At 55.5% G+C, this 23,302-nt stretch overlaps 6 protein-coding genes across 6 annotated transcripts; 1 reads left to right on the forward strand and 5 right to left on the reverse strand.

Annotated features, from left to right (window-relative positions):
* Nucleotides 1-148: 148 nt before the first annotated feature.
* B0I36DRAFT_420456 (dynactin p62 family-domain-containing protein) lies at nucleotides 149-2,241 on the reverse strand. Its single transcript, XM_046162161.1, has 2 exons — nucleotides 1,756-2,241; nucleotides 149-1,668 (listed from the first exon to the last, which is right to left on the reverse strand). Exons 1-2 carry the CDS (start codon nucleotides 2,067-2,069, stop codon nucleotides 276-278), a joined length of 1,707 nt encoding a protein of 568 aa, XP_046016829.1. The 5' UTR covers nucleotides 2,070-2,241; the 3' UTR covers nucleotides 149-275.
* A 3,325-nt stretch (nucleotides 2,242-5,566) lies between these two features.
* On the forward strand, nucleotides 5,567-7,624 carry B0I36DRAFT_235993 (uncharacterized protein; the record flags this gene model as incomplete). Its single annotated transcript, XM_046149437.1, has 3 exons — nucleotides 5,567-5,734; nucleotides 5,802-6,374; nucleotides 6,434-7,624. Coding segments are annotated over 3 exons (1,932 nt in total), but the record flags the coding sequence as incomplete, so codon positions are not given.
* A 1,345-nt stretch (nucleotides 7,625-8,969) lies between these two features.
* On the reverse strand, nucleotides 8,970-10,271 carry B0I36DRAFT_69961 (uncharacterized protein). The gene is made up of 3 exons (XM_046163234.1): nucleotides 9,642-10,271; nucleotides 9,445-9,526; nucleotides 8,970-9,328 (listed from the first exon to the last, which is right to left on the reverse strand). The coding sequence occupies exons 1-3, from the start codon at nucleotides 10,141-10,143 to the stop codon at nucleotides 9,220-9,222; spliced, it is 693 nt and encodes a 230-aa protein (XP_046016831.1). The 5' UTR covers nucleotides 10,144-10,271; the 3' UTR covers nucleotides 8,970-9,219.
* A 1,135-nt stretch (nucleotides 10,272-11,406) lies between these two features.
* On the reverse strand, nucleotides 11,407-12,560 carry B0I36DRAFT_69984 (uncharacterized protein). The gene is made up of 2 exons (XM_046163235.1): nucleotides 12,143-12,560; nucleotides 11,407-12,072 (listed from the first exon to the last, which is right to left on the reverse strand). Exons 1-2 carry the CDS (start codon nucleotides 12,432-12,434, stop codon nucleotides 11,660-11,662), a joined length of 705 nt encoding a protein of 234 aa, XP_046016832.1. The 5' UTR covers nucleotides 12,435-12,560; the 3' UTR covers nucleotides 11,407-11,659.
* Nucleotides 12,561-14,420: 1,860 nt separating this feature from the next.
* B0I36DRAFT_314667 (uncharacterized protein) lies at nucleotides 14,421-17,452 on the reverse strand. The gene is made up of 3 exons (XM_046152796.1): nucleotides 15,567-17,452; nucleotides 14,919-15,513; nucleotides 14,421-14,844 (listed from the first exon to the last, which is right to left on the reverse strand). Exons 1-3 carry the CDS (start codon nucleotides 17,064-17,066, stop codon nucleotides 14,687-14,689), a joined length of 2,253 nt encoding a protein of 750 aa, XP_046016833.1. The 5' UTR covers nucleotides 17,067-17,452; the 3' UTR covers nucleotides 14,421-14,686.
* A 1,086-nt stretch (nucleotides 17,453-18,538) lies between these two features.
* On the reverse strand, nucleotides 18,539-20,479 carry B0I36DRAFT_70005 (uncharacterized protein). Its single transcript, XM_046163236.1, has 5 exons — nucleotides 20,001-20,479; nucleotides 19,875-19,937; nucleotides 19,253-19,799; nucleotides 18,998-19,189; nucleotides 18,539-18,916 (listed from the first exon to the last, which is right to left on the reverse strand). The coding sequence occupies exons 1-5, from the start codon at nucleotides 20,072-20,074 to the stop codon at nucleotides 18,773-18,775; spliced, it is 1,020 nt and encodes a 339-aa protein (XP_046016834.1). The 5' UTR covers nucleotides 20,075-20,479; the 3' UTR covers nucleotides 18,539-18,772.
* Between the last annotated feature and the right edge of the window lie 2,823 nt (nucleotides 20,480-23,302).

Raw genomic sequence — 23,302 nt, forward strand, 5'->3', positions numbered from 1 at the left:
TGTACGCCCTGTGTGGCTAGACTTGCGGGAAGCCGGGTGCTGTCCCACACTGGAGCATTTGGCCGTGCTGTTTCCTAAAAGAAAGACAACCCTTACGGGCAGCTGCTGGTACTAATCGTTGAACTCGGCAATGGTCAATTGAGCTTGTGCCCAAACCTCGCAGAAACTGATAAATATTCCATCTCATGCTTATGCTTTTGGGTATCCGCAAGGTATTCTATGATGCTCCGAAACAAATCTAGCCAGTCATGTCCGCGTCTCTATTTTTCCCATTCTCAAGCCTGCTCGATCCTGCCCAGACCAAGCACCGACCAATAAGCCAGCTCCTTCTTCTCCTTTGCATCTTTCTCCTTGCCAATGGCTGTGCCGACTTGGTCTTGAGACACCTCGCCCTCCCACTCGAGATGCACGAACAGGGGAATTTCCAAGATGTCCTCGTTCTCCTTGAGTGGACTGAGATCCGGCTCGGGGTCTCCGTCTTTGTGCAGAAGGGCAGGCGGCGGCTCATTGCGTAGAGACGCAGGCACCACCTCCACCACAATGCTGACCCAGTTCCGGCCGCGCTCCCATACCTTGCCCGCCTCGGCCTGCTGCATCCCGTCCTCACCCGGCTGGCGCCGTTGGCGCTCCTTGCTGCCGCCATCCTTAAGAACATCCTCCAGGTACATGTCGGTGTCTGTGTTGGCATCCAGCGAGAACTGCGGGCACAAGATCGTCACGCGTGATGCAAAACGTCCTGGCGTGACCGCTGGAGTAGCAAGCGTGACCTTGACGTCTTCAAAGATTGGGTTCTTAAAGGTGAGCAGGAACTGGACGGGGTTGAGTGGTTTCAGCAATGATGCAGCTGGAGCTGGAGGGCTGAGAGGTCGTATCGAGATGGAGGGGATGTAGTTGTTCGCCACAAGCCTGATTCGCCAGCGGGTGTTACCAACTTTCGATTCGGGCTTGCTGATGATGTGCCTGCAAACGGGGCACCGCTTGGATCGTTTCGAGCGGAGCAGGTATGGGATCGGCCAGAGCTCATCTGCAAACCGAGCGCCTTCTTCGACTTGCGCCTTGGCCTGCTCTATCGTGACACTCCCATCATAGCCCCCACTACGTAGTTTTGCTTGCGCAGCCGTCTCGTCGAGGTCACTCAACCGGAGACCCTCGGCAGGAGTGTCAGCCTCCCGCATCACCGGCGCCCGGCCCTTAGGCTTCAGGCCTCCAAGGTTGCCAGAGTAGATGTTCATTATACGAGACAGTGCGGCTGGTGAGCTATACCCGTATTCCCCAAGCCCTGCCACAGCGCCACCGGATGTTGACTCGGCTAGCTGGGACTGATAGAATGATTTCAATGTCGCGAACCGCGACTTAGTCGCATCGGGTACCGCGTCACTCTTGAGCGGCGACATATCGCCAACAGGACTACCATAGAGCTGTCTGTTCACGTCGTCGCCATTACGAAGTTTGGCAAGTTGTGCTGATATGCCCTGCGGCTTATCAAATTGGACGCCGATTTCTGTGGATGTCCAATGACAGTAGGAGCAGGTTAATATCCATGGCCCAGAAGTGGGCTGGGCGGCCGGGTTCTCTGCTTGAAGAAGGCCCGGATCAGGAGCGGTCTCAAGAGCCTGCACAGAAAGCGGCCCAATACAGATAGGACACTGAAAGCAGCTTCGGGTGCATCTACAAGGAAGAACGACGGGTCAGCAAGAGAGCGCTTGCTTAGCCAGACATGCGCATGATTCTTGCGGCACAGAGTCTTCCACGCACCGATTGCCTTCTGTCTTCAAACTGCTCGTGGCTACCTCGAACAGACAATTAGGGCAATAGATATTGACTAGCTCCTCAGCCACGCAGCGCGGGCATCGAATCTGCTGGCAAACGTCGCAGTACAGCAGATGTTCGAGGGGGAACAAGCTATAACCGGATCTTGGCGAACGTGGATCGAATGTGTTTTCGTCCGCATCATCATCGATATGGCCACCGTCCGTGGCGTTTTCGGCTTGGTCCTCGCCAGTATGTCCATTCCCGTTTGCATCATAGCAAGGGCATTGTATGTAGGTATATGGTGTGAAGGACGCCATCGTGGTGGCTTCTTCTACATGGCAGGTCGCGTAGTCGCTCTAATGCCGCAGAGCATCGGTGATCTCAGGGAGTTCAGAGCGGTTACAGGACATTCCGGTGTGTCGATTCAGGAGAGCCTTCGTCTTGCGCGTGTCGTTGTCGTCGATTAGAGCATGAGAGCCTGATGTCGGCGCCCGCTTGCTTGCTTGTGCCGCAGGTTAGCAGCGCCCAAGCGTTGAAACCCCTGAGCCTTATGTCAGGCAAAATTATGTAATCACACCAGAGTGGATCCAGTCTAGTGCAGCTCAGGGCAGTCGGGGGGAAGTTCAACCTGAGCGATTCCTCCTTCCGCCTTGTAAACCAATGCACGGTGGATTTTAAGTGCGGCCATTCCCCAGATGCGAGCTCTACCGTCGCGAAGAGCTATTGATTGTTACTAAAAAGCTGCTCGACCTCAATCTGTGGCGCTGAGCATGCACTCGACTCGACCGAGACAGGACTGGCAAATGCAGGTGCTCGAAGCCAGCGGAGCAAACCAGCCGCCCGTAATGCCACGATGAGCAGCAGCTACGAGTCCATCAACTGCTCGGATGATCTTATGCGAAGTGCAGGCCCCCAATCGCCATCGCTGTGCTCTGGCATTGCCTCGTCATGAGTACTTTAGCTAACTAGGCAGCCACCACGTTCCATCATGCTGTTGCGCACACACACAAACCACGTCGTGACGCGTCAGTGTCCATGCCGAGACCGAGTCTGCATCAGCACGTTGATGTCACGCATCGTCTTCTCTTCCACGGCCGGCATCTCCTGTGATATGTTCTCTTCTCCACGGGAGACCACAACCAGAGCCTTACTTGGCGTCACGGCACATGAGGCTTGGCGTCATAAGCTTCCAGGCTTGCCACCGTCTCTAACCACCAAGCAGAACGCCTGAGAAGCTCTAGCCTGAGGATTCCCACGCTTCCGACCCGCCAGGCTCTCTAGTTGCAGGACTTCGGCTGCGTGGCGGGACTCTCGCCAAACTCTAAAACTCTAGACTCTGCCCCTTCGTACTAGTCATCGCAAGACCCCGACCCGACCAAGCGGGTGTCGATCCCCCCATGATTCTCGAAGAAGTCCCCAGGCTGTCCTGGATGAGGAACACCCGCAGCCTCGGCGCGTTGTGAACATCGGTAGTCCGGCCTCAGTGACAAGCACAGACCCGCCCTGCCGTGTCACGACGATCTTCTGGTCAAGTCTATCCCTCTGAACTGTCCCCGCATTGGCGGATGAGGTCACTGGCATTGTTGGGTTTCCCCAACGGACACGGTCGAGAGCCTGAAGAAACCACAGTGGGCTGCTGTAGACACATTCGAGGAAAAGAACAAAAGGCCAAAAGGAGACAGAAATGGAGAGAGAGGCTAGAACCGCTGCCAAGCGCAATGGCCATGCTCAGCAGCACCCTGGGACTCCCCCCTGCCCTGCGGGGAGGTCTCGGTCCAGCCGGAATGTGGTCTGGGCCTGCAGGCTTCGGCATCATTCACAGCTGGGATGCACAATAAAAGGCAAAACACCATGGCATTGTCGCGGGAAAGACACCGGGGAGAACCAGGACCAACGGCCTCGGCCAGGCTGGTAGGAGCTGAGCAGGATCTTTGCGGATCGCTCACAGTGGTTGACCCCGACATCTACCTAGAGAGGGCACACCAGACCAGACCAGGCCAGGAGAGCGCTCAGCAAGATGACTGACTTTTGCATCGCATCGTCATCCGGGGAGCACTTGCCGGTCCACAAAGCACTTGTGCTCTTCGAAAGGCAAACCGTGCGGCACTGCAGCAGCATTTGCTACTTCGGTGCAAGGATCGCCATGCATAGACAATCCGAGGCAGTTGGCACATGTCGTGACACGGCTCCATCATTGTCAACACCGACGTCAGCGACAACCCCCGCCCCGTCTCCTCAACGTCGATGCGAAGATTGGACTTGGGCAGCATTGCTCCGCATCTCGGATGCCGCACATCTCTCTGAGACCAGAAGGGTCCCTCCAAACCCCCTCAGCCTGCCGACAGCACAGAGCGCATTAGCTGGCGTCTGCCCCGATCCCTCTGCTGCAGCTGGGCTTCGCCGTACTGTAATAGTGACGACCCTCGTCTCGTGGGCGACCTTAGCGCCTGAATCCGACACCCTCTGGCAGCGTCTCTCTCCACAGGAAGCGCAGTCTTCGTCTGCAGCCACGAACTCATGCGAGCATCGTCTTTTCGTCCGTTGCCTCATTGAGATCAGCGCAATTCTTCATGAGGCCGCGCCCGATCTTCCCGCACCACCCTGGCCACACATCGTCGTGTCTGGGCCATCGCCGACTGCACCAGCCCGCAACCCTTGCTGGCAAGGACCCCTGCCGGCGCAATGACTGGGACCCCAGGCCCCCACGGCCCAGAGCCACGGATGCGTCCCAGATCGAGAGCTGAACCCTGCTGCATGCACGCATGTGCGGTTCTCGCCGCCCCTCACCTTAGCAGATCATGTCGCTCAGCTCCGATGTCGACCGGCGCGGCGTACCCCAACTGAATGTCCGAGCGATACATCCCGGCTGCTGCCGTGCGGCAGGACTTGAGTCTCATACTTGTCGGCGTACCACGATCCATCTCCTGGGTGAATGCATGGTCCCGCGGATGCTCACCCGGGACGTGGCCAATGGCTGTCATTCTCGGTCGAGCCAAGATCGACACCATGGGTCATTGAGCCCCTGTCATGGGCTCATGGCAGCAGAAGTGACAGAATCGAGCATAACACACAAAGATGCACGCGGATCATTTGCCTCTTTCTGTGCACTAAGGACAATTGGTTGCGGAACACTGGGCGCTACTGTAAGTACTTTCAGGGTAATGCATGTGGAAAAGACCCGGAGGGGGGACCCTTCGCAATCTGGCTAGCGAGCTCAGCTCCCACTAGCCTTGCCATCCATGGTCATCCCTCGGAGAACCTCGCACGTCAGTGGGTGTGATAGGCGTCTTGGCTCCAGTGGCACGGTCATTGATAGACGTTCTGGCTGGCCTCTCCCTTGTCAAGCTGACGGTTGTTGGCTTGTAGCACTAGTGAACGCCTCGTCAAAACGACTAGGATCGCCCGTCGAACCATCGCCACGCCCAGGCACCGCACAGGGGCCTTTTCGCTCTTTTTCCCCAGCTATATTGTGCGAGCCCTGCCGGCTCGTTCGTGGCTGAATCGATCGTGGGGAGTTCTTGAAGTTTGCAACGAAGTTTGTTCCTCGCCCACAGACTAACACACCTTGGATGCTTGCTTGAGACAGTATGGCTGCTCGATCCTGCAGCCACAACCAGTAGAGCAGTCATCATCTCTGATTTTGCCGTCCAACAAGCTCTCATCTTGCAGCAATCGAGAAACCCTCTGCGTGCGCACTTGGTATCCGACGGGCATTCGAAGCTCATAACGTGCCGACCTGACCCTCTTTGCGATGGTGGAAGCACGGCTTCGTCGTCTCGCTGTTCCCCAGCGGTCGTCTTCAGCGACAGGCAGAATGTCGACTCGAGATTTTACTCTCTATACTGGTGTTTCGAACCGGAGTCGTGGCTGGAAGAGCAGGACCGTCTCAAAGATTGACGAAACGCCGCCAAATCCGTCGACCGCGGTCCTCCGATGGGACGGCGCATCACGATCCCACGAGCGATGGGACAGTCTCCGCAAGGTATGACAGGATTCACCAACAACATTCCAAGCTTCAAATCGTGCTGACGGAGTCAATTCTTTTCCAGGACCCCGAGCTATGGATTCGTAACGGCAATTGCCATGTACACCTTTATGAAAGGGGTCAAAGTCAGCGAGGTCCTGCCTTCAAACTTCCCTTCTCGTTACTACTTGAGGCCAGCTGCGAGCCTCTGATTCGTAGCTGCATTGGACATGATGAGCATGCCCAGCTTGCCAGCAGCCTCTACAGTACTAAGCAAGCACGCGATGAGGAGCGGGTCGATCTTTTCATCCCTGCACCACCGAATTCGGACAAGAATGCCGCCTTCAACTATCACCTGGCAACTCGCAACTTCTTCGCCTATCTCGTGCGGCGGTCTGTCGTGGGACCGAATCTCGGGAGCGCCCTAATCGACTTGCTACGTCGAATGTGCAAGTTCAGGGACTCGGACGCCGATAACCTCGAGGATTTGATGAGTTACATGGACGAGGAAGGTTATTTAGACTGCCAGAACCAGCCCTCGCATGCGGTTGCGATCCTGCGCTTCGCAGAAACATTCCAACACCGTAGCCTTTTCGTCGACGCGATGGCCCACTGCGCTGGCATGAGTGAAAACCTGCACTTGATCCCAGAATACCAAGTAAGTGGCCGCACTGCACGACTGTTCACAACACTCCACTAACACTGGATTACCTCCAGCTTCTTCCCTCGCGCATCCGGAAGCTTATCCATAGAGCCCGCACCGATATGGACGCAAAGCTCGTTCGCGCTGGGGCTGCGGTAAGCAGCTTCCTTCAGGACGAGCTATCCGAAGCGTACATCGGGCTGCCATCTGGCGCCAGAGCTCATCTCGAGAGGTTTCGCACCTTGCTGCATGGATTCTTTGCTTCCAAGTTTGGGTACTTTCCCCCCACTAGCAGCGAGTCCCGCACGAAGGTATTTCCTGCAGATGTCTTGCACTCGATGACCGTCGACTTCGATGCTCTATACAACTATCTTGTCGACGAGTCCTTCGACATGTCACGCAGCGGGTTCTTCACCGCGACGGGAGGTATCTGCGCCCTACAGAGTGTCCTGTCCTTCGACTCCCAGAATAGCTACCAGACACAGGCGAACCCTATGCCGCTGCTGCCAAGTCTCGAGCAGAGCGCCGATTCGCGGAGAACCTCTTGGTATCACCGTCCATTCAAGGTCAGCCCATCGACAACCAAAGCGTCCACATATGTCGCGCTTCTGAACGCGACAAACCATTTGAAGGCAAACGTTTTGAACAACAGCCTCGTCAGAGCATATCGTCGCTTCGAGGAAGACTCCATCATGTCCCCATTGAAGGCTGATGAGCAGGAAAACCTGAGCGCTATTGATGCTCGCAAGGTGCGCTGGATTCTCATCTATGCCATGAGTCAGACCCTACATCAGTATGGCCCGCCACAGGATGTCAAATGCGACGAGCCGCCCACGTACCATATTTGTATCACGACTACCGATCTGCTGCCATGGGAGGACGAACGCGCTCAAACAGCCTCGATGCAGAGTGGATTCTCGCTTACCCCGAGCACACCATCGCTCGTCGCAACCTCCGGCACAGATTCTGGCTTCACGGTATCACCGCTACCAGAGTCTCCTTACAGTGACCTTAAGCCAGACGTGGACTACTTTGCGATTGCGCATCGTGCTGGTGGTTCGACCAAGGGCGATTTGGAAGCTGCGGAGGATGGTTCGTCCAAAATTGCACCTGCGCAAAGGAGGTCGTCACGCACTACCCATATCCGGCGGTCTTTGATGAAGCTCACCACCAAAGGTTCCGAGATTTCTCAAAGGCCTCGTACCAGACGACCCAGCTACCACGAGATCGTCGTACATGGTTACGGGAATGGTACCAACGAAGTCAGCTATGAGAGCCCTGCCATTGGGATTTACGACAGCCAGAGTCCTCCACCTTTGGACGACGAGCATTCACGTGGCAGCCACTCTGTGGATGGACACAGCTCAGACGTCTCGAGTGACGACATGGGAGCATCGTCCGTGGAAGATAGCCCTGCCACTCCCGTGGATGACGAGGAGTGGCAAGCATTCAAGACGACCAGCAGCTTGGCTTGCAAGCGGTCAGCATCGGTGCCTTACCGCTCGGCAGCTGCCCGCCCCGGTGGCGAAACCAAGCGTGACGGACTGCCGCTCCCAGGGAACAAGTTCGAGCGGCGTTCCCAGAGTGTTCGTCACCTTGTGCCTGCACCACTCAACGTCCGGCGATCGCGGCCGGACGACGGCTTGACTCTGTACATGCCATCCCCGACAAGCCCAAAGTCCTGGGAAGACGTCCAGCGCAAAATGGAGCAGCAGGCTACCGCCGTCGTGGACTACAGCGACTGTGTCGTGCCGTTTGACGAGTGGGAGCAGTACAACGACCTCGGCGGGCTTACCGAGTGTAAGCCTGCCGCCGCACCATTTGCCACCGCGGCACGGGGGGCCATAAACAGGACATCGAGTCTGACCTGGCGTCCCCGCTCGAGCGTGGCATACTGAAGTTCACTCGCCGACGTCGCTGGCTGCCTGCCTGGGATGCGATATTCCACATTTTACCGATTGTACATGAGCTCAGCTCAGCTCTTTGAAGTCATGTACTTGGCTATTCGAGCCTCTCCAAGACCCACCGACGAGGGCCGTTCTTTCAATGCGTTCTCTTTTCTCCTTTCCCCTTTTCTATCTCGCACAAACCACATGATACCCACGGCGTAAATTGTCAATCGACAATGACATCGAACGACACTCATTTATTATACCCACATACCCATGATACCACCAATAACAGCAGCACCATTTTATTTCATCTTGCTTACCAGTTGCCTTGAAGAGACTGGGACAATCTCTTCCAGACTCTTGGTTTTTTTCTTCCTCCCCGTCTCTATACTTGATAGCCTGTCATTGGCACACACACACACACACACACACATTTACACACACGTTCTCACCATGATGGGGATGTAGAACCAAGCAGAGTCGGTCATCTTTTGTGCTTTTCTGTGCTTTTCTGTGCTTGTGAATCATACACGACTACCCCGCAACGGCTTTCCTTTATCGTTAATTCGTCATCATATGTTGTATTGTTAGTGTAAATCTACATTTGTACAATCGTCCTGTAACGCCCCCCCGGAACCAACTCGGGTCGTGGCTTATGACACCACCGGGAAAGACTCGACTGAATGCATAGGCCGCGCCGACACTCTGGCGTAAATGGATTGACGACCAACCCCCTGTGTGACGTTCTTGTGTATATGTGCAGCTCGTCTCATTTATGATGTACCCAATCAGGAGAAGGTGTTAGGGGATAGCCTCACACCACGGCATCAGATTTTGAATTCTTCTGGTGAGCGTCTGCTCAATGTCCGTCCCATGGCCGCTCGCCCCACGCCGGTGCAGGCAACACTGCCAACAGGAACGGCCCTCGACCTAAGCTGCCCGGGCAGGGCACGTGAAATCCTCCGAAACTAGTCGGACTTGATGGGGAGAGCCTCGGCGGATGCCATGGTCAGCCCCTCGACAATCTCCTGGCCGAGCACGTAGATGAGATATGTTGGCGCGACAAGCCAGGCGCCGCTGTTGTGCGTTGTGCTGTGGTTAGCAAGTATCCGACACTTGTCTCTTTGTGATATGTCTTGTTTTTGTGTGCTAGGGTAACACGACAACGGCGAAGGCAGAAGAGGGCAACTCACTTGGGGATGATCCAAAGGACGATGAGGTCGCGCAGGGCGTTGTGGCCAATGTTGTCGTAGCCGCTAAAGTACTCGCAGAGCCCTGAACCGGGGTGTGGCCAATGTCAGCGGACGAAGGTGTCCAGCGGAGCCATGAAGGGCAAGCCCCTGCCAAAAAATATTTCTTCAAGGTCATTCAGGTGTGTGATGAAACGTACAGTACAAAATCGTCTTGCTGAGCGTCATGACGAAGGCGCTGAAGGCGACCAGGACCGCCACGGCGGCAGGCTTCCCCACGAGGACGGCGGTCTTGTCGGCCTGGGCAGCAGCGCCGACCTTGGCGCTGCCGCCGGCGACAGAAGCTGCGGGGACGGCGCTGGTCCAGTAGATGTAGACGTATACGAGGTACATGGCGGTCTCTATGGCGTTGAGGGCGCCCTGGGCCCCTGTGAAGCCGACCTTTGCATTGAAGGCCTTCCAGCCGTAGACGTGGTCGACCTCGCCGTAGAGCTTGTAGGGGACGTACATGGGCCAGTGCCAGGCTCCGCCCTCCATGGTCCAGGGCCGGCCGAGGACGTAGATGGTGTCCCAGGTGACGAGGGGCAGGGAGATGGCGAACCACAGGAGGAGCATGCGCGAGGGGACATGGATCCAGGGACTCCGGCCGCCCGTGGCGCCGTTGGCGACGAGAGTCTTGGTGCCGGCTCTGGTGGTGACCATTTTTGTTTAGTCGAGGTGGAAAAGCAACGAGACTGGACAGGAAGCGCAGTGGGAGAGCCCGATCCTGAGGTTCGCGAGGCAGGACGGCGCAAAGGGAAGAACGGGAAGGAGAAGGGGGTGAGGTGAGGGGGGGGCCTAATCTGAGGTTGTATTAATTAGGCCAGAAATCTCCAAATCCTCGGCGCCTCAGTCGTGCCACTGTTGTAGTTGGCTTTTTGACAGGCGCTGGGGGTGGAGAGGGCGGGACAGGACAAGGATGATGCGAGCACTTGTCGAGGCTGTGGCGCCTCTTGGTGGCCACCGTGACCGAGAGTGCCGCATCATCGGGCAGGGCCATTGTGGCAAAGAGACTGCCTGCGAACTAGCCGAACGGCCTGCAAGGGGTGGAAGAGCACAGCACAGCATCATGTGCCGAATGAGGAAGAAGCCCTTGATGCCCCGGAAAGGGAGGGATCCGAGAGGCGTCCATGGCACTAACTAACCGCGTGGAAGCTGTTGCCCCACGATGCTATTTGTCACTGGTGGCTCAGGGGTTCCGGCCAATCGGCAGGCGCACGAGGACTCTGGGGATCAGTCACCCAAAGCACCTGCGGCAAGTCCCAGGCTTCTTGGAATTAGGCGCTTGGTCGTGGGCAATTAATTGCACGTCTTGGAAGAAAACAAGCCCATCGCATCCATGGCCCGCCCTGCTCCTGAGTCTGCTTGCCCGACGCTAGCCCCTGAATGAATGAAGTACCCAGGTGCCTCTCGTATATCCTGCAACGAACGGAGCATGTGTGCGTGTGTGTGTATCTGTGTGTGTGCGCGTTTGCGAGTGTCGTGTCTTGCCCAAAGGGGAAAGCGAGACTTGCCGCTCGGGTTCGCAACGGTATAGTTCCTAGTTTCTCACGTGTCAGCACCCGGTCGAGGCACCAGCAGATGATTTGGATTGACTTCTGGCGATGCGACACGCGCCGGTTCTTAATCAAGCATGCGCGGAACCCAGGCCACGCATTTGCACCCTCGCTGTGATGGCCGCAGCTCAGAAGCAGCCGTGCTCATCTGGAGGCAGGCACGCACGCACGCACGCACTCTGAAGGCACGGAAGGAGCAGCACTAACTACAGTAAGGTACCTTGCCCTGGGTACGTACCTGGGCACATTTGCAATCATTTCAAGGTTGTGTGGTTTCCTGGAGCACTTCTCACCTCCCAGTCGATCTAAGCCACTCCGCCCTCACATGATGGCAAGACAGGTCGACATGCGCAAGTCGTTGGGCCTCGTCTATTCGTCATACCTGATCCAGAAAATAAAACACAATTGATGCTGGGCACGATCACCATGCCCCTCCGAAAAGCCCCAATTTCACCTCCGTGCCATCAGCAACAGCAGCCTACGCCCTGCGACACTTGGTGATTGGCAAGCAACTCCCTTCGTGCTGTCGACATCTCCTTGTCATCGTCCACCGCCGCGACCTTCTTGCTCGGACCGTATCCGACCAATGTCACTTTGTAGTGACCAATATCTCCCCACCATCTTCACGCCAGGACTCGTCCCATGGCGCTCTCTGTCAGGATCTTGACATACCACTGGTGCAGCGTGACAATCTTGGCCGGCATCGAGTGCTTGAGGTCACTGCCTCGGGGGGGCTTGGGCGCGCTGCTGTTGAAGAGCGACGACTTGAAAGTGAATTCAACCTCCTGCGCTGCCTTGTCGATCCGCGCACCCAGCACAATGAGGCCGTCCGACTTCCTCAGCCCAGAGTCCATGGGTGAGCCGCCGCAGCGGATCCAGATCTCGTTGCGCTTCTTGTTGACAACCTCGAAGTGGTTCACGATGCGCAGTCCACGGTCAAACTTTGCCTGGGCGAGCTCCTTGATGTCCCAGAGGTTGTCATCAGTCTTGGGAGGCCGGTCGTACTTTTGCTGGTACTTGGTCTGAGGCCAGAATCCTAGTGGTGGCAGTCAGTACCTGTGCTCATGAGAGTAATGCACACAACATCCATGGATGCCACCACTCACCCCACCGGCCCCAGACGCCACGGCAGAACTCGAGGGTCAGGGCCTCCTCGCTGTTACGCAGCTCGGGCTTGATCTTGCTCAGGGGCACCCTCTTGATGACAACGTCCGACAGGGCCGGAGTGCCTCTGGGGTTGTACCAGCCGTACGTCCTATCCCGGAACATGGGGTCGTCCCGCGGCAGGTCCACGATCTGGCTGCTCGACAGGATGTAGGCCATGGTGCCTCCGACGCCGGCCGCGGACCCCACGCCGGTCCACAGGCCAGTCTTGAGCAGCGTCTTGAATACGCCCATCGTGACTCGCTGTCCAGGGTATCTGTGAGGAGTATGCAGAGTTGATCACTGTCTGTGTGTGCGCTGTAGTCTGGCTTGTTTTTGGTCACCGCTGGTAGTCAGACGGTCTCGGTTCTAGGGTGGTGGTGGTGGTAGATATGAGGAGGGCACCACATCGCGCCGCCCGGGGCAATTTGGTTGCTCCGCAGCCAGCCCCTGCTTTGCCGAAGCTGCCACCCCTCAACCGCCCGGCCTCGAAGTCGCTATCGCAGTCACACCCGAAGCGACATGTTCAACACGCCTCCTTGCCATGATTTGCACAGCAACAGAGGTCTTCCCTGCTGGCTTTTGAGCCACCAAGACTCGCGCAACGCAATCGTTCGCCTTGCGGCTGCCACTTCGCAATACCTCCCCAAGCGGTACAGCGAAGCGGTGCGCACAGTGCTCAAATTTCACGCATGTCAATCAACACCACCACATATGGTTGCAGCGAGATAAATTCATGCGCGTCGACGGCTTTGTGCGGTCCCCTCATCGGCAGAGAGCCTGGCTGCCTCATGCCAGGCACCAATGCACCCTCGTCTTGTCGGCAGTTGGTCACACTCGACGAGACATTCAGGACGTGATATATACATATGCGAACACCCACCACGGGCCGTGGCACACATCCAGAGCACGGCTGGATGAGCGTGGAGGCTTTGCAGCCACGGCCACAACGCAGAATGATGGGCACCTAGAGCTCGCTCCGGTTTTGAAGACGGGTTGGTCTAGCACGCAAATATGACCGACAGCAAGTGGGCGAGTCGAAATCGGTTGATTAATCGTGCATAGGTAAAAAGTGTGAAGAGGAAAGAAAAGAAAAAGCGAAGGAGCCGGCTAGTGCGCACCCGGCCTTCATGTACTCACAGTATTTTCACGCAGGCCCTGCGGCCCGCTGGCTGATTGTGTCCGATAAGGCCCAGTCAGTTAGTTTGCCCAGCAGCTCCGCCCTGATCACGTGTAGACGATCCACTCCAGCAGTGCCTTGCTAAATTCTGCACCTCGCCAGACTCAACGGCCGTCTTCCTTCCTCCTTCAACAAACATCATAGGCACAACCAACCTATGACCACACTGCGCGCCACGACGTGCAGCGTCACCTCAATGAGACAGACAAGCGAGGCAGCTTTCTGCGTCATGTCAGCATTGAGCTAGCGAACAGACGGCGACACTAGTGGCAGTGGCCTGGTTGATCTGACCCGACCAGCTTCCCACGCCATCAAGAGACGCGTCGCGAGATTGAGCTACAGCTTGTCGTCTTACTCAGAGGTACTAGTATATCGCTCTCTGCACAGGTAGATGCCGTAGCAGAAGCAAACTCATTCATTTTTTTTTTCTTCATCCCGCCCCCCCCCCCCATATACACAAGCACAAAACCCACGATATGCCTACCACCAGCGACTTCTCAATGCGCGGGTGGTCAACTTCATTATTTATCGTTCAATGTGGGAGAAAAAACCAGCGGTCTAGACAACCAGTCCATTCCACCCTGCTGCCGTAGATTGCTTTAGTGCGACAGCGGGACTAATAAGGACATACATATATACATGCTCTTTTCTTTGTTGGTGCTTTCTGTCATTCCTTTGCGCATCAGATTACCAACTTAAAAGTTCAGCCACCAGATATTGATATTCTGCATATGTGTTGTGGATGTGTGCATGCGCTGAAGTCTTATTGTATTGTTCCACCACTACCGAGTCGATACACTCGGCTTCGGGAAGGAAAGCGCATCGCCGTGTCACCCAGGCACGAGTGAGACAGGGAGAGAGGCCCTTGGCGTTATGTTCGTTTTACCTCTCTCTAGATCTCTGCTGGTCAGATGAGTGGAAACCCTATTTGAGGCAGATGCTGACGAATGTGGGCTCTGGCTCAGGCTCGCCAAATGGTCACGGAGTGGTTGCTCTTGACAGTCGCGTGGGAGGTTTTATCTGCCACTGGGCCAGCACCCGCGCGAGTCACGGAATCGTCACAAATACAGAAGAGCATGTACTCTCAATGTAAAGAATTATGGTACAGATCATTCGCATTGTCGTAAGAACCATGCCTGTCGTTATCGCTGCGTGTGCGCCCAACTCCCTCTTACTGAACCAAAGGTACAAAAGATCGCTTGCCCACCCTATCCTGGAGAATAATATAGCGCAGATCGTGATGTCTATAAATCCAAACGTCTGTGCGAAGCTGACAAAAAGAAAGTCAAGAGCGTCTCTCGTGCCGCAGGGAACAATGCTACGGGACTCAGTACTGCCCATCAAATAAGTACCTCTCATCCGTGAACGACAGGAGAAATCGTGCAATTAGGCGACCGGTGTAGTTCAGCGACACGTTGCGTGGGTATGGATGGGTCTCCTCATTGGGCAGGATGGGGTCCGCAACAAGGAAGTCAAGCTCGTGCCCTACAACAAACGACGGGATCAGTTAAGGATTTCAAGGTCTCGAGTCAGGTCAAGTGGCATTCGAGGACACTTACAGCCATCACCCTCGATGAAGTGCCGGAGCTCGGTCACCATCTCCATTGTTGGGGCGTCAATCTCGTCCTGCTGGGCGAAGCTGTCGTCGAGCAACGGATTGAAAGCTTTGGCGGTGATATCCTTGGTATGTGTCTGATAGATCTGGTGGAACTGGTACGCAAATTGCTTGAAAGGCAGGTTGTCGATCTCCTTGCACAAGTCTAGGGCAAACTCTCGTTTGAACTGGGGTTTCGACCTGTTGCGCATGTTGATCTCGTTCTGCGAGATGACAAAGGTGTCTGCGGCAGTCTCGACGGTCTCCATGAACAAGCAGAGAACCAAGAACGAGGCCATGCACGGCGCCCAGCCTTTGCGCGACTTCGGCTTCAATGTTTTTGAGAAGCTGTCGAACAGAGCCTGCATTTCCTTGAGAAGCATCTCATCGAGCATCGCCTTGACCTGCCTGTTCAGCACGCGGGCGGTGATGAATGGATTGTTTTGCGGCACCATATTCGTATGCTGCAGGTCGACAATGGTCTTGTTCGTCATGCAGAGCTGTCTCGTGAGGACGTAGTGCATTACGTGTATGGAGAGTGCTCTCTTGACCATAGGCGACTAAAGCTCGAGTTAGCATTCATGACTGAAAGGGACAGAGCGATCCAACTAACATTTGACTTCTGCGCATATTTTTGGACGATCTTGAGTATCCTTCGCGGGACATGTGTTGTGCGTATCGCATCAGTAACCTGTTCGGCGTACATTGGCTCAAAAGTCAAGTTGTGAATGTATTCCCGCGACCTCCGCTTGAGTTCTTCACGTTGCATGGAGTTGTCGGGGTTGACGCCGATCGGCACAGATCCCCGTGATTGAAGGTCGATCTGGTATGCACCTGGGTTCAAGTGCCAATGCTGTAGCACCTCGGCTGTTTTGGGCGTGAAAAAGCTCGCCGGTACAGTAAGCGTCGACTGGAAGTCCTTGCCTGAGAAGAACTCGACCGAGCAAGTCTGCTCCGCGCCACGTAACGTAAAGTCCTGGATATGATCGGCGAGGAATGCGTTCATCTGCTCCTTCTTAAAGTGACCACGGATGAAGTCGGGAAACAGGACGGGGAGGAAGTCGTGAAACTGCCAGCATACAATTTGGGGCACTTGGGTGGTGAGCTTCTTGCAGTTTTTGCAAGGGCGCTCTTTGTCGCACTTGACCTTCCGGCTGTGGCAGCAAAAGCATGCGCCTAACCTCCGAACCTGCAATGCATTCTCTTTTGTGTCGTTGGCAAGAGGTCCTTTGCGTCCTCGTTGCGTTGCCCGCATGGCCTCAAAACACTCAAAGGGATTGGGGCGCCCAGACTGCGCATTGATGAGCGTGGGCGTCATTATGACAAACTTGCTCGTCGGCTTGCTCTTTTCAATCTTGCCGCTCTTCGTCTTGCGTATTGGAGTTGGTGCCTTGCCGGACTCGGGCTTGACCTCGGACGGCCCTGGGCTGGAGCTGTGCGAATTAGGAGACGGGGTGAAATGTAGAGGCGACTGAGACAGGAACTCGGATCCGTCTGAGCTTGTGCCGCTGAAGTCCTCGACCTTGAGGTTGGTCGGGTCCCATGGCGGCACGTTGTTCTCTTCCCTGAACTGTTGTGGGATGTTCAGATCAAGAGGCTGCTGCTGCTGCTGTGGCTGGGAGGCCACTACGTCCAAGCTGGTGAAGTCCGTAAAGTCTGGGAAGTCGTTTTGCAGGTTGGCAAAGAGGTCCTGCTGCGCATGTTCGCCAAAGGCATGTGTGTTGAAGAATTCTTGCTCAAACACGAACTGCTGATCCATATTCAAACCATCCTGCTGCACCTCAGTGTCGAATGACGCCATGAACTGCGTGTCCATGCTCGCAGCTGCCGTCAGTGGCGACGGCGGCGGGTGCCTCTCTGGAAATGATGAATCGAGGACAGCCTTCTGCTGTTCACTGTCGAGATTGAGGGGTGACAATGCTGGCGGCGATGGCTGTGCAGGGTGGTTCTGGAAGTTGACCATGCCCCAGCTATGCATGCTGCCCGCGCCGGGACTGGAGCCCAGCCCGACTGATGACGGGGCACCTCCAGATTGCACATAGTCCCAATCAGAATCCGACTCGGCATGATGGAAGTGGTACCCAGAGGGTGAGGCTGATGACACGGAAGCCATGACCGATGAGAAACGGCTGTCTCACCAGAGTCGTGCTCGACGGCACCTGATTGCAAGATAGAGCTTAGGCAGGATATGATCCTACCTCGCGTCAGAAGCTGTGCCCTGCAACGAGGTTTGTGCCACGGTCGACCGCAAGCCTCTATTGAACAGAGGTCACGATTTCCGCACAGGGCACAGAATCGTGCAATGACTCGGCGGCGTCTCAGGTGTTTCCTCGTGTCCACCGTGGGGGCGACTCAAGTACCGTGCCGATTCGGCGTCTCCAGCCCTGTGCTGTATGATCCAGGGATTTTTGCTTCGAATCCCACAAGGTCGAGCCAGTGGGGGGGGAGTCCCGTCTCTGCAAGATAACTTGCAGAAGAAGTCTGTGTCGTTGAGAGCGGATGTTGTATGAATGAATGTCGAGTCGTTGTCGTCTCCCACGTCGGGCGGGACTTTGGGGGCAAACCCCTGCTGACAGGGTATGGGCTAAGCCTTATCGGGCGACCGACGGTCATGCCTTCCACGAAGCAGGCTGCGCCATGGGCTCAGCCCTGCGGCTGTGATTGGCTAGCCCGCCTCAGCCGTCCGGGGTACATTGCCGACAGCGGTCACAAGCGGACAAGTCCAAGTATCCTCAGGAACAGCGCTCGGTGTCAGAAAGGCGCCATTGCTTCATTGATCTCATCCTGAATGTTGCCTTTTCAGTCTGGCATCGCCTGCTCAGAAGCAAAGATATGTTCTTCTCCGTTCAACCAGGTAGTGCCATCACTCCCCAACGAGCCGTGGAACTGAGCATGGCATTGTCTTGGTGCAAGCAGGCTGCTGGTTTGCTGTTTGCTGGTTTGCACGCCAGTCGCGCGCTCGCAGCAATTTGATTTATTGCGATCGGGCTTTACATACTGTCTGTCCCGAATATATACGCAAGCTGCTGACGATACAACTCGGCAGGCAATGGCAATCTGCGTGAACCGTAAACCAGGGCCCCAAAGTTTCGTGGGACGCATGAGACCTTTGCGCAATTCTCTGCCACTTCACGACAACAAGTCCATGACGAACTCGTCTGTAGCGGGCAAGCTGCAGCAGATTTAGAAGACTCTTGGGGCACTCCTGAGTCGCCGAGAACCTCTCAGAGGAGTTTTGGGCTCTTCCAAGAAACGCATCGCTCATGTGAAGGAAGAATCCGTGGAAGCGGCCAAGTCGCAATCTCAAGAAAAGCGCCGGCATGATGCAAGCACCAGTCCACCCCAGTAGCATTTGAATTGTCACACACAAGCACGATCCGGGCAGGGCACAACAAGGATATTCCGTGACATGGAACACATTGGTGGTCCTGGAAGAGTGATAAAATGAAAATCCGAGGCGATTCCCAGGCTTTGGGGCACTGACATGGATGTAGCCGGCAGTGTGGAGGATCACCTTTTGACCAGAGTCATCCGAGCCATCTGGCTTTCCAAGGAATGAAGACGCGGCGATATGTGTACATGGGATCCGGCAGAGATGACCCAAAGGAAAATCAAAAAGCAGAAGCTCTCAGGAGAAAGAAAAATTCGTAACTCATGATAATCGTCGCTTGCGCGAAGTAAGCGCACCATCTTGTCTCAATCCTACCCATTAGGGCTACACGAGCCCGCGCTTGATCTCTTCGCATTCATTATCCGATACAAGCGATTGCCGAGACAACATGAGGCTCGCTTTTGTTTTCGATTTTATGCTTGGACGGCTCAACGAAAACGTGCAGACGCGATGGCACTTCTCTCTCGAATGAGAGACTCGGTTTTAACGTAAAGGTTATCCAGAAACTGCATTGCGGGCGCATCCTTGAGGATCTTGGCAACCTGGATGCCTGCGCTGATAAGTTGCAGAACCTGCATAACAAGCATGGCCACGTCAGCTCCATATACATCACACTATTGAGCGCCACTGAGGTCCAATAAGTCATCACTCACGTTGCGGTCGTCTTTGAGAGGCCGTGACTGGTGTTTCGCCGCGTGCCTCATTTCCATGGAGTTTTCCAGTATTGTGACAAACTGCTTGATTTGTCCGTTGTATAGAACCCTGGCAGGGATGCGTCGCTTTGTGGCAAGGCGCTTCAACAGATACACCCATTCTGTCCACTCTCGATCTTCTGGACGTTCGACCTATGTACTGGAGTCAGCTTTTTGTGGGCAAATAACAATTGGGATCGGTTGAGAACAGCTTACAGGTCTCATATCTTGAGTCAAGGGGATTGGGAACTGATACTTGGCCACAAAGTCGAATGCACACCGCGAAAGGCAGTCGTTGACCTGACTGAGGATATCGTCCTGCTCCTGCACCATGAGGTTCGTTGGTAGGTGCGGGAGCTCTCTTTCTTGCATCGCGACATAGTCCGGTGGTGGGCGAGCGAGGAATTGGTGTGGCCCATCGAATTCGTCTCGATTTGAAGGACGCCGTTGTGGTCGGCCCTTGACGCTTCCTTTGGTCCTCACTCCGCTTCCATCGAGTCCTCCACCACCATCTAGGCGGATGTCAGAAGTACTAGGTGAGGAGAATATGTCGTCGACTGAGTCTGTCGGAGACTGTCTTTCTTGTATATCCCAACCATGTGAGCTGGAACTGTGATATGAACCATAGGATCCCGAAGGTGGTCTTGAGGCGAGTGCTGATGAGGATGAGTATCTGTGTTCCGCACGCCTAGCCGAGATGCTGTTTCCAATGATCGTTGTCGTCGCCGGGCCATTATAGAGAGACCCTAATCCGCCCGAATGACTGCCGTTCCAGAAAATGGTATGTTTAGAACTATATCTACCGGTATGGGTGGAGGATCCTGCCATCAGGTCTTACCTAGCACGTCCAAAAACACCATCATGAAGCGCTGGAGAACAAGGCTGGTCGTGGTAGATGATGCTATGACGAAAGGTCAGCTTGGCTGTACTCCATCATGCCGAGAAGACCAGTCTGGTTTCGCACCTGCGTGACGGGTTCCAAGACCCCGCGGGCATGATCGCTGCCCCGTAGATCACTTCGTGTTGTGTCATTTTCATTGGTGTGGGGTTTGCTGATGAAGTCAGGTATGCCTGGCCCTTGGGACAGATCACAGGCTGTAGATGATCCGAGGCAGTATCTCTCGACTAAGGCGGCGGCCTCGTCAATCTCCACGCGCTCTTGAGTGGATGGCTGAGTTCGTATGGGCTCCAAACGGACAAACAGCAATACAAGAAGGAAATGCGGCTCCTCTCAGTCCTGGGGTCCTGTCCTGGATGAAATGTTCCTGTCCTGGGTTGCACCGGCTCGTGCCTCTTCCTGGGCGTTTATGTTCCTGGATCCTGGAATGTATCCGCTACGCTGGTTGGTAGCCTCGAATACTGACAGCTTTGAATAAAAAGCTCTGTTTTTGCACAAGCGAAAAGTCTCAGCTCCGCTTGGAACAAACTCTTGATGTAGCCGTGGTATACGTCTTTGTCTTCAACTCCGGATGTTTGTAAGACAAGTGCGCTGCTGAATTTAGGTCTATAGATCTCACAACGCACGTCTTTATATCAGGATGACCACTTTTGCCCCTTGGGCATAGTGCGACCGTCAGGCAAGGGAGCTAAACCGGAAAAGCATCATTCTGCCCAGCAGCATCGCAGGGAAGTCCCGGTGCCAACATGCTACGCCAGCCATCTGCCAGGATGGCAGTGCTGAGGACCACAACCCACGGCCTTGTCATGCCCAGAGCCAGTCATATTCGCTGCTTGACCTCGCACAAGCGGAACTCCAGGGCCAATTTCTGCTAATGATGTTCACACTTGGCACCTTGTCGAACCTAAATTTGTTCTTGTGCCGAGCATTATCCCAACTAGGACGAGCAACTAGGCTCGGCTGATTGTGTGTGGTTTTGCCATGCAGCACTGAGCATGGCCAGTTTGCTGGGAGGCGAGTCCCACTGGTGCCCGAAGCCAGGTGAGAGTTGCCGTCAGTCGCCAGATCCCGCAGCCTGATGGCGGGGGCACGATGATACTGCCTACTCCACCAACCTGAGAATGTTGATCATTTGTCTCTGGCAAAGACGTTCTGATGTGCTGAATTATGACGACGTGGAGAGCTTGCCAACTCATTCTGCTGACGGCTGATAGGCTGCGAGCTGGACGGACTGTACGGCAGTGCAAGGTTATTCCCTGCTTGAGAAGCGGTGACGAGCTGGCCGAGCTGTAACCAGCACGGTTGTGGAAGTCGTTGGGCATCAACGCCTCTGACAAGACTTTCCGGCCTGACCAGTTCAGCTGAGCGGCACGAAGGAAGTCCGATTTGCGATGCAACCCAGGGGATCAGCTTGAATCGGTGCAGAGCCACTCACTACTACTGGCTTATAACTTTCGGTAATTGACTTAAGCCCATTGACTGAAGCTCAAGCTTACCTGGAAGATCGATTTGCGTCTTTGGAGGGGGGGGGCGCTGCACAGCTGCACAACTGGCGATGTTGGACCGAGGCGTCCCGAGACGATTAAGGCTTTGCGGCGCCTTTGAGAATGGTGATTGGCGGCTTCTCATACGCAACTTCCAGCCATCTTCCTCTCACTCGTTAATTGCGTCTTCCTGGTTCATCCTATATTCTTGGAGCGAATATTGTTCCTGGCCACCCATGCCTTCTCTGTTTCAACCGGTGTGGGGGGGGGGGGGTTGAACACGGTCCTCGGGCCAATGTAGTCCGTTTCGTCGGCAGCGGCAGTGAACGCGAACTAAACTTCGTTGATTCAAGCAGAGACCTCGACGCAGCCGTTGACGAGCTCAGCACTCATCGTCAATGGGACGACGACCGAAGCTGAAAGTTTCACAGATCGAATGCGCTCATCATTATTGAGGGAGACACAAATTGATGTGCCGGAATTGATTTCCGAATGGCGTGTGCGACCAGCAATTAAACTACAGCCGAACACAACCACCTCCACTGCTTCCTTCCGAGTATGGCGGATGAGGCGTACGCAACTATGTATGGGCGGATAGGTCGCGCCATGCTCACTTCCGGGCCATGGCTTCCGCACAACTTGGAAAGTAGGGCGTTGCTGACTCGTGCGTTAAATAGTGATCAACCACCGGGCCGGGATCATCCTTCCAGGTGTGCCGCCTGTTACTGACGGCCGCGACAGCACCAAGGGTCATGTCCATGCCATGGTACACCAACCACCTGTTGCTTGCTGTTATCGCGCCCGTTCACTTCAAGGGCTTGAAATTGGATCATTTGGAGTTGTCGCGGTTGTCTATACTCGCCTGATGGCCAAGAAACGACCCGACCTGGCCGGGCGGAATCCGCTTGGCCCAGCCTGCGGCTGGTCTGGCGGTTGCTGCAGTGCTGTGTTGTCTCTGCAGGCGGCGGAAGGAGCCATGTCACGAGCATCATGCAGGACTGGCGGTCGATAGGGTGATGAAGGTCGACGTGGAACCACGAGAGCGCTTCCTGACGCAGTGCTGAAGCCGGTGGACGAGGCCTTCATGCAGGCGGGCCGAGGACAGCCTATGGCACGTGCAGGAGGAGGGCGGCCATGTCAGAGCTTGCTTGGTGACGGCCAATGTGACGGCCTGCGGTGGGCGGCCACGCGGACGCTGCTGCAGTGATGCTGCAGGGCGAGCAGGGATGCCAGAGGGACGGCGCGCGAAAGGAGGTTGGAAAGTTGGCAAGTGATTGAGCGAGCCGGGCAGGCTGTCGAGGGAGCGGGCCGTCCCCAGCGAATAGGCATGCGCGCAGTGGGGGCCCCTGAGCCAAGAAGCAACAAAACAGCGCAGCGCTTCCCGCGCATAGGCCGCATCGTGGCCGCTCCGTTGTCACATCACATCACACACCGCCAGCCCCCCCTTCTCGCAATCCTCGTCCTCCGGCCTGCCCAATGTCCGCACAACACAACAATAAAATGCTCTGGTCCCCCGTGAATGCCCAACTTCGCTCTTTCCCTCCTGAGTTTCAGCCCAAACACCCCAGCAATTCGTGCCCAACGACCCGATTCCCCATTCTTACTTGATCTTCGTTGCTCAGCGAACCTCGTCTCTAAATTCGCCTCCCTTGCGTCTCAACCTTTCTACACAGGCCCTTGCCACCCCAGAGATACCCAAGCTTTTCTCGCTCGCCCTGATCACAGCCGTTGTCAGTGAGCCTGCAGGAACCAGTTTTCCTATCTTCTGCTCAACAACAGTGTCGACAACTTGAAGCTCTTCAGCCCTGGAGGGTTGATTGAAGAGAGGACCAGTCTCTCGGATTTTGCCAGTTGCTTCCACGGATTTGATTGCCAGAGGTATCC

The sequence above is a fragment of the Microdochium trichocladiopsis genome (genome assembly GCF_020744255.1).
Source record: "Microdochium trichocladiopsis strain MPI-CAGE-CH-0230 chromosome Unknown B0I36scaffold_2, whole genome shotgun sequence".
NCBI lineage: Eukaryota > Fungi > Ascomycota > Sordariomycetes > Xylariales > Microdochiaceae > Microdochium > Microdochium trichocladiopsis.

Coding starts and splice junctions, on each gene's coding strand:
- B0I36DRAFT_420456 (XM_046162161.1), bottom strand. CDS start 2,069: ATGGCGTCCTTCACACCATATACCTACATACAATGCCCTTGCTATGAT. Junction 1,669..1,755: donor TTGAAGACAGAAGGCAATCG/GTGCGTGGAAGA, acceptor TCTTCCTTGTAG/ATGCACCCGAAGCTGCTTTC.
- B0I36DRAFT_69961 (XM_046163234.1), bottom strand. CDS start 10,143: ATGGTCACCACCAGAGCCGGCACCAAGACTCTCGTCGCCAACGGCGCC. Junction 9,527..9,641: donor CAGCAAGACGATTTTGTACT/GTACGTTTCATC, acceptor ACCCCGGTTCAG/GGCTCTGCGAGTACTTTAGC. Junction 9,329..9,444: donor GTCCTTTGGATCATCCCCAA/GTGAGTTGCCCT, acceptor AACGCACAACAG/CGGCGCCTGGCTTGTCGCGC.
- B0I36DRAFT_69984 (XM_046163235.1), bottom strand. CDS start 12,434: ATGGGCGTATTCAAGACGCTGCTCAAGACTGGCCTGTGGACCGGCGTG. Junction 12,073..12,142: donor TGGCGTCTGGGGCCGGTGGG/GTGAGTGGTGGC, acceptor TGCCACCACTAG/GATTCTGGCCTCAGACCAAG.
- B0I36DRAFT_314667 (XM_046152796.1), bottom strand. CDS start 17,066: ATGGCTTCCGTGTCATCAGCCTCACCCTCTGGGTACCACTTCCATCAT. Junction 15,514..15,566: donor AATATGCGCAGAAGTCAAAT/GTTAGTTGGATC, acceptor CTCGAGCTTTAG/TCGCCTATGGTCAAGAGAGC. Junction 14,845..14,918: donor CTTCATCGAGGGTGATGGCT/GTAAGTGTCCTC, acceptor CGTTTGTTGTAG/GGCACGAGCTTGACTTCCTT.
- B0I36DRAFT_70005 (XM_046163236.1), bottom strand. CDS start 20,074: ATGAAAATGACACAACACGAAGTGATCTACGGGGCAGCGATCATGCCC. Junction 19,938..20,000: donor TCTTGGAACCCGTCACGCAG/GTGCGAAACCAG, acceptor CTTTCGTCATAG/CATCATCTACCACGACCAGC. Junction 19,800..19,874: donor GGTGTTTTTGGACGTGCTAG/GTAAGACCTGAT, acceptor CTGGAACGGCAG/TCATTCGGGCGGATTAGGGT.